Source organism: Carassius gibelio, chromosome A3 (assembly GCF_023724105.1).
Source record: "Carassius gibelio isolate Cgi1373 ecotype wild population from Czech Republic chromosome A3, carGib1.2-hapl.c, whole genome shotgun sequence".
NCBI classification, from domain to species: Eukaryota; Metazoa; Chordata; class Actinopteri; order Cypriniformes; family Cyprinidae; genus Carassius; species Carassius gibelio.
The window spans coordinates 18003222-18015608 of NC_068373.1; the positions used below are offsets into that span (position 1 = coordinate 18003222).

Sequence of the window (12387 nt, forward strand, 5' to 3'; positions counted from 1 at the left end):
GAGGAGACTTGTCAGGGCTGTGGATGCTTATGCATGCTTAGACATGATGCAGGGTCGAGGCCCATTTCCCAAAACTCTTCCCTCTTCTCCATCATACACTGTCTTTTCCATACTCAACATTTTGAGTAATAGTAACATTAGCTTCTTAGCTATTAAATACTTCAACAAAAATACAACTTCTCTGATTTTTCTCCATTATATTCACTATCGATTTCAATTATTATTATTATTATATTTTTTTATTAGTATTCAGTGAAATTTAAAAAAACTGATCACTACTTTTCAAAAGTCTTTTATTCAGCAAGGGTGCATTCAATCAAACATATGCAGCATCAATGACTTTCAAAAACATTAAAAAAACCTTACCAACCCGAAATATATGAACAGCCTTCTGAAGCCATAGAATAGTTCAAAATAAAACATGGTGTCTTGCCTTCCGATGTGTCAAGTTTGAGGTCATTATGTGTGTCATAAGTAAAAATAGTAAAAACAGTCTGTTCCTGTTCTGGTCTGTTTTTTTCAAACAAAGCTTTTTTTAACAACATAAAAAGAGAAGGAACTTACTTTTTACTGCTTCTATGTTGTTTTTGTCCGTTGTAGACCTTGACAGACAAGAGCACAATGACCTGTTGTAAGGAAAAGCCTTCATTGGTGCTCGACTGAAGGTGTGGAACGACATGAGGGCCAGTAAATTACAGCATTTTCATTTTTGGTTGAAATTATGCAAAACAGTTAGCTACCACTAGCTACCAATAATATCTACCAATATCTACTCACATTTATAAAACTACTGATTGGGCCTAACCGATGCATGCAGTGAATGTGCTGAGCGGTTCAGCCTGGTGCAAGTAAACAACATCAGCACGCATCGAATCAGACTGCTCCAAAAATGACAGCCATGCTCGTCTCAGACATGAGCGAACTGTGACAGTGTGATTGTCATGAGATCGCTCGATTGCTCCGGGCATCTAGAGAAGGATGGCCATGTTAGACTGAGCAGTGACAATTCTCCCGGCTTCAAAGGTACTCTCTCAGCTATTTCCTTATCCAAGCATCGGGAACATGTGCATCTGACAACAATTCCTAAAGCATACAGTACAACTATTTTTTGTACCGTTATGCAGTATCGGACCAGCATTTCTGACATGAGCTCCACAGCTTGACATTAACTAACCACTACGCCACAGCACTGACCACTGTAGATAAGAGGGTCTGCGTCATGGTTCCATTTCGCATTTTCAAGATGACCAATTTATCTAAATTAATGCAAATTACTACTCAAGACTAATTAATTGCAATAGCTGCCATAAGCAACTGAAGTGTGATTAAAAATCCTAACCTACATATGAATGAACTAGTGACATGGTGGCCCTGGTTGGAAGGTTAGGAGACATAAATATCACCCTGACAAGCCAAATGCTGGCACGTCCCAGGCAGAGTCTGCCAGATGCAGATCCATCATCCACATTTGCAGCATCAAGAAAAAAAAAATCCCCTGTGACGAGGAGAAGAAACAGCAGGCTTGACAAACAATGGTGGTCTGCTCCTCGTCCAGAGGAGACGGGAATCCTGATGACATCCTAAAGCTAAACGACATGGGCAGCCACTGCCAGAGCAGACAGGCAGCATTTTCACACTTCCAGGAGCCAGAGAGAAACCAGGGACCCTTTGACAGACCCATCACCTCACACACACACAACTGTGAGTGAACCACTGTAGCAAAATGTGTTCCAGACAGCTTCTGCAGGACAGGCAGCTCTTGTATCGGGAACTGGCTTCAAACCATCAGTCTGGTGAGCATCAGGGAGAAGTCTTGATATGTTCGGTCAAAAGTCACGTAGAAATGTGCTGTATAATGGACAAACGACTCATGCATAACATGATTTCCCCAATAGGACAAAAAAAAAAGTTCCTTGATAATCAATATGCATTGGTCTTTACAAAATGATCAATATTGGCATTATAATTTTGAAAGAAACCAATAATCCAATTATCTTTTCCATGTTATGGGTCATGATCGATATACATAGCTATTACTATAAATCAATACTGCTTTGAAAAAATAAAAAGAAAGAAGAGCTACAACTAAAATCTCAAAAAAATAGATTGTACTGTATGTGAATTTAGGCATTAAAAAAATAGAGCTTAGTGAATTGAAACCAATGGATTCGAATGATTTGTTTGATTTGTGTGAGTTGTCTGAAATGTAATGGCTGAGGAGAAAACTCATTTTCAAACTAAATTAGTTCCAGGTCGTATCATTTTGGCTGAGCACAAAGTTAAGTTTCATAATTTCTTATATTTATTTAACTTTACAGTAGTACAATACTGACTTTGTAGCATATGTTTGATTGAATTGTTTGCTTTTGTTTTTATTTCCTTTTATACAAGCCTTTACTATACTTCATTTTTATACCGAACTACATTTTTGTGGCTATTAATATGTTTAACTATAGTGGTGCTTGATAACATAATTAATTTTATTGTAAACATACACACAGTGAGGATAACTGGAGTAGCCCAGGTGAGCTGAGTGACGTTATCAGGTTTCGCTGCTGTTCCATTTGAAGAATTACCAGACTTGTGTCCTCCCTAGTTTGAACTACCAAGGACACAAGTCCGAACTTCGCATACTTGGTATTGAGAACAACTAAAACATACCCAATAACAACATAAATAGATGTTTTGACACAGTAAGTATCCAGTACTATTTAAAAAAAAAACTAAAATAGACACCCAGTATTGGCCAAAAAATATCCACTACAAAAAAAAAAAAAGGACCAAAGGCATTGATCCAGTATGTCCTACTTAGGGAACCTATGTTAAGCCTACTTACAGTGCCTACTTAAGCTTTTAGTAACAATATAAACTAAGATACAATATAAACTAAGATTTAAGTACAGACATGAGGTGCATACAACGCTGATAGGCACATAACATTTTATGCTACTTTAGACATGCATCTCAAACATGAAAATGATTAAACACAGCACAACCACGCTAGAAAGGCTAAAGGTCACCTAAACATTGAGTGCAACAGTATAAAAAGACATTTGTGTCGCATAAGTTAACTTACGCTACTGCTGCTTTTGCATACGAAAAGCCAGTGAAACACAGCATCAACAACATATCAAAAATTAATAAACCGAACCAAGGAGAATCGTCTGCATTTCCACACAGAATAGAGCACAGTTGCCATGCTTTGAATATTTCTATGCTTTCTCTTTCTGAAGGGCCCCTGGAGGGAAGCAGGCAGGGGTTGTTGGTAGCTGATGATGCGAACCACTTTGTGGCATTACACTGCCTTCTATATTTAACTCAAGTGGAGCTTGGGGAGACTGGTGGCAGAACAGAGGTATGAATCCGAGGAAATTGAGCTTTCAAGGATTAGGGTTATACTAAAAAAACACAGTAGCCCAGATCTTTGAAAAGACGTCTGGAGGACCGAGCAGACCACAACACCTGGCAGTTCTGATCAGCTGAACACTGCATTAGCACTGCATTAGCCCCGCTACCACTGCTGGAAACTGAGAAGCTTAGCACACAGCGTGACAGCAGAAACCAGCAGACATACCTTAACATCGAGTGTATTTTATTGACATCTACATGTATCAGTATCTTAATTGCAGTCAGTTAGAGTGAGATCAGTTGCATTAATTGACACATAGCTGTGCTGACTGCATCAAGAGCAGGACCAAAAAAAAAAAAGCGAACCTATACAGTCCATGATGCGGAGATTAGCAACATTACTCGATACCAAGCTCCTTGAAGAAATCTCTCAAATCAATTGAACTGGAAGGTAGCAAAGGAGTGATTCAAATTAGGAGTAAGATGTGAACAAATGATATTATGTATATGAATAATCTCCTTTATTAACTTGTCTACTCCGGAGCTCGATAGTTATGTGGGCAGATGACAAATAATCCTTCCTTCCCTCCTTCCTTTTACTTACTAACTTACTTAACTGGCTTAATGAAATAACAGGTTAGGGTTAACTATGTATAATTATACATTAACAAATAAATAGTTCTTTAGAAAAATGATCAATTATTTAAAAGTTATTTATAAATGAGAATAAATGTTTTATTCATAAATACCAAATGTGTTTTTACAAGTAAACGTTAATTTGTTATTTCTGAATAACAAAAAAGTTATTTACAAATATATAACAAATGTTCTTCATAAAACAAACAAACAAATACATATATACACATATAAATACATACATACATGTGTTCATTGACAACTACCCACAACTAAACAGACCTCTAGATTTGTTACATGGGGGACAAATAAATTTGCTGATGTTACATTTACACATACACAATTGCACAAATATTGCACGTTTCAGGTCATACAAACTATTAGCAATAAATAACATAGAAAGATTTTGTTCGCTTTTAGATGAAGTACAGCAACTTCACACTGCAAGAAAATGTCATGTGCATTTTGGAAGCACAGTTTTTGCAGAGCAGTATGCTGAATTGCAAAATATATCATTTTCCATCCCAGACACTAACGGAAACCAAGTGAGTCTAGCAGACAAGTCATTCATCTCATAATTCACTCACACTTTGTGAGATCTCACTTGCTTTTTTAGTGTACCAAACATCTTGTGAGAGCTGAGCAATTCATAACTTCAGTACCGAGACTAAAACACTTTGTACATACATGAGAATCAGACTTAGAATCACTGTCGGTCTTTATTAGAACCTTTCACCTTCCTTTCTAGCAACCACACTGAAACACTCGCATATCCTTCTAACTAAGATGCCCGAATTGGAGGTGGAAGTCCACTAGCTCCAGCTCTAATCACTGTACCTTCCAGCTGCTTGAATTCAGTGCCTGGCAGTTGACACATCATTACAGCACAGCAAGTGACAAGAAGCACCTTGGGGATTCCTTCTAGCGGCTGTTTAAGTCAAGTTAGGAGAGCCTGACAATAACAGGCACCTCCATATCCATCCATATTCCATATTCCACGTTCACCATCCCACCTCCTGTGCAAGATGATAAATAAATGCTCCGCACGCCATCGATCCGTGTTCTCTTATTTGGACCTCATGCAAATACACCGCCCAAAGCCAATACAGCAAACTTATTTGGGTTTCACGGTGATGCAGCCTCCCTGACTAATAGGTTCACCGGAGGTAATCCCATGCAAACTTTTGCATCATCCTCTGGAAGCAAAATAACATTCCCACAACACCCCCCAACCCCCTTTTCTCACAATGGGCACCACATTTTTGCGTGCAGAGTCTTTCCGCAAGTCAGCAGGGGGTGTGTAATAATTAGCCCCTGAGAGCGTCAGAGGGTTGTTTGTCATAGAGCACGATGCAGGGAGGCACATTAGCTCCGGGCCCAGCAGGAGCTGCCGCTGACTGACTGCCAAAACCTCTGCCGACGGCGGTTGGCGGCAGCCACTGCATCAGTAGCTGACTCGAGATGCGCTCCCACCCACCGAGTCAAAACATTATGTACTGTCATTTCAAGAGAGCAAAGTGGACGGGAACGTCTCCACAGATTACAGAACAACACAACAACTCTTCCTCTCGCCAGGGTTGACTGGAAACTACCACTGAAGACTGGACTAGAAATCGCCCTGCTGTATAATTGAATCAATATTGTCTTGCTTGACAATATATTAATATCTATACTGTAATTCTGGCGATTTTTAATGAAATTTGATTCAGTGGTTTGTGTCACTACTCTAAAAAGCCATTTTCTTTAATAGTAGTAGTAAAACTAGAGTAAGAGTTTGGTTCTTTTCTGTGGATCAGTTCAAACTGTCATTTTTAACTCTGTGATTTGCGTCATTATTCCAGTTGGCTGTTCTCAAGTTGTGGCATGTCTTGTCTACTTTCAAATGAAGTCCTGCCCCCGAATTCACACTTTTTGAGCCAGTGTTTCTCTGGGCTGTTTGGGATACACAAACAAACTGTTTTGAAAGTTTTGAAAGCACAGCAATATAGTTTCTTTTTTTTCTTTCTTTTTTTTTCTGTGGAAACGACATATGAATGGCTTACTTAAGCATTAAATAAATATAAAAATATAGCTATGAAGCTATGAAGAAACCATGCTGTGATTGCTATGACCATGCTTCATATAAGCTATGAAGAAGAAACCATGCTTTTTCATGCTTCATTCAATAATCATCAAGTACTCGCATGCAAATATTCATGTGCAAACATACCCGAGCTAACACATACAGGTCTAGTTCACATAAGGGCGTTCATGACCCCAGGCACTGTGGGCAGCGGGCATCTCAGTTTTGCCCAGGAACATTTAGGTGGTTTTCTCAGCTCAAAGTGCAGAACAGGCCAAACAACAGATAGCAGAGATAACCTGAATAAACCGATGAGTTCTGACACATCAAGGTCTTATGGAACAGCAGGATAATGTGTTTGGGCTATAATCAAATTCAATGCATGTCAGCGGAGAAGAGCATAAAGTTGAGCATAAAAACATCTGTCAGATCTCAAGCACCGATGAACCAAAACTTCAGAGGGATTTTAAATAGTCAGTCACTCTAACATATTGATTTAAACTGTATTTCAGTCATTTATGCACACACAAGCTATGCTGAAATAGATTTTCAAAAGATATGAAGAGATAAGTTCCAAAGTTATGAAAGCTAGACTATATCTCAAAGAACGGGTTTTTAAAATGGTCACATAGTGGTTGTTCAAAAATTAAAGCTGGACTTTAACAGTATTTAATCAAGGGTCTCCTAAGGTTTAATATGGTCACTGGGTTATTCATAAAGTACACACAGAAATAGCAGTCACAATATTGTCAAGAACAGATTTACATCCCTCAATTAAACTGTAGTGAACACACAAGTAGAAAGACCGATCACAGCTACTACCAACCCTCCAATTTCCAGCCAAAAAATACAATTCTGTTATCATACAGTAGATTTCATTTTATAGCAGTGTAATCATCTATTCATCAAAAAGTCCGGGAAAAAAATATGATAATAATGAGAAATGTTTCTTGAACAGCGAATCATCATATTAGAATGATTTCTGAAGATCATGTGACACTGAAGACTGGAGCAATGACTACTGAACATTCAGCTGACATCACAGAAATAACATACATTTAAAAAATGTGTGTATAAAAAAAATAAAAATAAAAATAAAAAAGATTCAGCCTTGGTGAGCATAAAATACTTATTTCAAAAAGATTTGTTAAAATCTCATTGACTCTGAACTTTTGAGAAGTAATGCATATAGTGCTATTTTTTTCATCCTTCCTGGAGCATCTTCGTCCCTGGTCACTGTGGCAGAAACTGATCTCCATTCTATGAACTACAGTATGGAGAAAATAAACTAGGGTAAATGCACCTATTAAGCTCACATCTACATTAAGCACACTTCCATATTTGAGCTCAGATTATAAAAAAAAAAAAATGATAAAATATATAAAATCAAATCTGATGTCTTGACCAATTGATATGTTTGTTACTATATACCTCCTATAATTTCAAATCAATCAGATCACTGAACACTGAGATATGGCCTTTTTGAAAGCTATGTAAAAAATTTCACCAAAAGACCCTTCCCAACACCCTTCCTAACAGAGCGTGCAACACAGCTTCTCGTCCAGGTGCTTGTCATTTCTAAGTTGGACTATTGCAATGCTCTTCTAACACTTGTGATCAGACCTCTGCAAATGATCCAGAATGCAGCAGCACGTCTTGTTTTCAATAAGCCCAAGAAATCCTATGTCACACGGCTTCTCATCTCTCTGCACTGGCGTCCAATCGCGGCTTGCATCAAGTTCAAGACATTGGTGCTTGCCTACAGAACTGCACAGGCTCCTCACCCTCCTACTGTACCTCCACTCTCTCCTTTGCAGAAGCCTGAGGTCAACAAACAAGCAGTGGCTCATGGCCCCATCGCCAGAGAAGCACAAAATCACTCTCCAGGACTTTTTCTGCTGATCCCTGTTAGTGGAATGACCTAAATCCATCCGAACAGCCTAATCCAGAACAATTTTCAAGAAACAACTCAAGAGTCATCTCTTCCATGAGCATCTAACTGCCTCCAATAATGATAATAATAATAATTGTAAAAAACTATTTATTTCTTATTATCCTCCCGTCCTAGTTTTTTTTTACTATTTTGAACGATGACTGACACCTTGTATAACGGGCACTTCTTGTGTTTACTGTCATCTTGCGATACATCTTTAAGTGTGTCACACCTGAATGCATTGGCTGATAAAAAGACGCAGAAGCTTCACACCCGAAAAAAAGGGTACTCACTTGCAGGAGATGGAGTGCTGTATCCACTGACAGGAAGTCCTGGAAGCGCTGGAGGGGAGAGCCCTCCTAGCATATGAGGAAAGAAGTAAGGGTAGTGCGGCATAGGGAAGCCCCCTAAATGGGTGCCCAGACCTCCGGGGCTGGGGCAGGGGTTGCCGTTTCCAGACATGGCACGCTCAGAAACAACACTGAGTCCCAGACTTCTGTGCAGGCTATCCGTGTTGCCGGATGTCTACTTTCCCATCATGAGCTACTTTTGGTAATCCAACTAGGAGAGCTTTGTCTGTGATTGTCCGTGCGGCCGCTTGCTTTCGTGGCTGTGAGACAGAAACAGGTTAATGGCTGGTGATCCAGGGTGCTTGTGAGTGGTTATGACGGCATTCGATCAAAGTGTACAGCTCACAGGTGTAGCGCTCTTTGTTTTGGAGTTATGTAACTTTCTGGATACAATCCCAAAGTTCTCTGGTAATAAAAGTGTGTTGAGGCAGTAAATCCCAGCACTGTTTGACGGGGTTATTGTTACTCTGATCTCACTCCAATCCACCCGGTTTCAGCAGGACGGACTAGGACGATGTGACGCAAAAGGAAATGAGATGCAGTGCTCCGGAGGTGACAAACTGCTCTCGGGTCAAACCTGTCCAGACGAGTCAGTCCAACACAGTGACCTAGGAAAGACAGAAAAAGAGTGGAAAGGAACAGAGAAGAGGATATTTTTTTAAGTTGTCAGATATGTTTGCATGCATGCAATTTTATAAATCCTAGTGTATACACAGTCTAGTCAATGTGTAATGCACTTTTGCTGTTTACCAATATTTTCAATAGAGTACAGTTTTTCATTTCAATTAATTTTGGGTTCATTTGCCTGAATGCAGTGTAAGTCGCTTTGGATAAAAGTGTCTGCTAAATGCATTAATTTAAATTACAATTTTGCTGTCATATTATTATATATATTATATATTATTATTTTGGATGAAAACTGGGAGGCTTGAGACTGTCCCATAGACTGCCAAGTAAAATACACTGTCAAGCTCCAGAAAAGTATGAAAGACATCATCAGAATAGTCCATCTGCCATAAGTTTTCCAACTGTAACGTTATGAAGTGATAAGGATACTTTTTGTAAGCTAAGAAAACTAAAATAATGACTTAATTCAGCTATTTAATCCCCAAGGTTGCACTGTTTCTTCGTGTATTCAGCTTTGATTTAAAAGAAAACAGTGCATCCTTGTGACGTGGCTGATACAGAAGAGCATACACCGGATACGGTGATGTGGAGAGACACAGAGGAGACGGTTTACAAAAGGAATTGTTGAATAAAGTCGTTATTTTTGTTTCTTCAGCATTCTCGTCTCTTCATAACGTTACAGTTGGAAAACTTATGGCAGATGGACTATTCTGATGATGTCTTTCATACTTTTCTGGACCTTGACAGTGTATTTTACTTGGCAGTCAATGGGACAGTCTCAAACCTCCCAGTTTTCATCCAAAATATCTTAAATTGTGTTCCGAAGACGAACAAAGCTTTTGCGAGTCTGGAACAACATAGGGGTAGGTGATTAATGACAAAATTTTCATTTCGGGGTGGAGTGACCCTTTAATATTATTGTGGAAACTGATTTCAACAAGAGGAAAAAGGAGCAGTTCTTCTGGCCAGCATTCATAATGTTGAACGAACTGGTACCACCTCAGCTCTGTTCAATACAATATCATGTTCCACAGAATTTCCCCTAAATCTCCACAGAAAGAAATCTCCACCAAAAAAAATAAATAAAAAAAATAATAATAATAATAATACTAATCTGACTACTCATTGGCCAACCTTCTAAATATCGTTATCAGTACTGGCCAATGAAAAACCAATAACCCATATAATACAGTCTGATACACCACGGTCTGCACTCAGATTAGATACAATGATTGCCGATCATTGTAGCAATGTATTCTTCATTCTTATAGTTTCGCTGACAGACATCCGGAACATCACAATACATCCAGTTTGACATCATACTTCAGACAGAGAGGAAATAAACTGAGAAATTAGAGAAAGAAATAGGCAACGCCTGACATTTTAACACCCAGGGCCCGTTCTTGAGCACTGAACTCGGCTTGACAGCGTGGGAAAATGCTGCCAAGGTCTTCCCCAGTGAGCTTGTTAACTGTAGCGTTCTCTCAGGAACACAGAGCAGGATCTTCACATCTATCTGGGCATAACCTGGAAATGTGAGAGCATGGACTGAGGTGGAGAACCAGTGATGAGCAAAAAAATCTGCTCATTTGTAATCAGTACGTCTGCATCTTCACCATACCAAGCGTCTATCTGTCCTTCCAAGGAAAATATAGGAAATATAGGAAAAAAAATATATAGGAATTTTACAAATCCTTCCAAGTCCATTTGTATTATCTTGCGTCTTTCTACTCGACTCTACCCATCCATTCTCCAGTCTACACAACAGAAATAGAAATACTCTATATATAAATCTAATTCAAATATCCTCCCATATGGAATATGGATCATGACTCTCCCTGAAGGTGTGCTGAGCATCTTGGGGGTACCGCTCAAAGCAGGAATGAGAAACTGAGAGAAAAAGCAGGCAGCAAGAGGGAGAGATCAAAGCCGAAAAAGAGCAAGTGAAGATATCTTATTGTGCTGCACACGGCTCTCAAATCTCACTCATACATTATTAAAAGGCGTACTAAGTAGGTTAAATCCCACTGGTCTCCTTTCCGTAGCAATGGACTCACTAATTCAAACTAATTCAATGCCAGAGAATGTGTGAGAACGTGTGATAAAAAGAGATTATAGGACTGTATGTGTGTGAAAGAGAGAGAGAGACAGGACTCAAGAAACCAAGATGGAAAAAGAGAGAAAAGACTAGCCATACATTTGTGTGAAATGTTTCCATAAGATGATTAACTCTGTTTTAAGCATAACTTCACTTGACATTAGATTTATGGAACAAGGAACAAGTACATTTTGCTTTTAGTCCATGTCTGTTAGTTTTGAGGCTAATCTATAGCTAGTATTCTTCTAACAGTTGATCAAATTCAAATTTTGCAGATATAAGCTTTAGCGAGCACTGGATCAAAAATATAAATGACTCATCCTACACTAAAATTGTGGTCTACTCAAAGTTTTCTAGAATGAGATTGTTCCTCCATCTAATGCCATTGCAATTAACAAATTATGGTATGTGCCTGTGAGGTAAATGAAAGCCAATTGGCTATATAAATATTTATAGGTCAAAATTTTGGTCACACTTTATTTTAGGGTCCAATTCTCACTATTAACTAACCATTAACTATGACTTTTGCCTCAATTAACTCCTTATTTGCTGCTTATTAATAGTTTATAAGGTAGTTGTTAAGTTTAGGGTATTGGGTAGGATTATGGATGTCATGCATTATATACTTTATAAGCACTAATAAACAGCCAATATGTTAATAATAGACATGCTAATAAGCAACTACCAAATGTTACCAAATTTTTTATAAAAACATACATACATACGTAAATAAATACATAGCCTAAAATATAACTATTCAAACTTTATTTTTTAAGAGGAAATACATCAGCACATGTAAGAAGAAAATCAGTTTGCAAAGAGATTTCACTGGCTCTTTATGAAATTACATTAACATTTCCACTATGTAGGCTACACCACATACACAACACACATTACAATCAATGTCAGCTTACATCACGGGCATAATCTTAGGTGCTTATGGTTTTTATAGTGGATAAGGGACATGAAAACACATAATCATATACACATACTCTGTCACTGAAAGTAAGCGTGGGTAAAGGCAAATTAGTTCCCATGCAAATCATACATGCAAGACTTGAAAGTGATGCACAGCTCAGCAAAATCACTGACAAGCTCTCACTCAGAGTGAGAAACACATGTTTCATACCAAAACATTATTAGGGCCTGCTTTTTACACATGTTCACATGCAAACTGTATATACATATTGCACAATAGAAATTAAACGTATTACGTGTAATGTGGTGTATGCAATGTATTCTGTATGTTTATGCAGAGTTTTTCCTCAGCTATGTATCTCGTTAGTGGATTTAAAGTAGACATTTGATGCGTTTTAAATTTTTACTTTCTTTT

General features: G+C 38.3%; 1 protein-coding gene across 3 annotated transcripts in view; it reads right to left on the reverse strand.

Annotated features, from left to right (window-relative positions):
* The window catches only part of LOC127950414 (retinoic acid receptor alpha-B-like), a 111254-nt gene that overhangs the window by 55451 nt on the left and 43416 nt on the right, over window positions 1-12387 (reverse strand). For all 3 annotated transcript variants that reach the window (XM_052547462.1, XM_052547469.1, XM_052547454.1), the window contains exon 3: window positions 8273-8937. In XM_052547462.1, the coding sequence (XP_052403422.1) occupies window positions 8273-8441 (169 nt within the window). In that variant the 5' untranslated portion in view covers window positions 8442-8937. The remainder of the gene's footprint in view (window positions 1-8272; window positions 8938-12387) is intronic.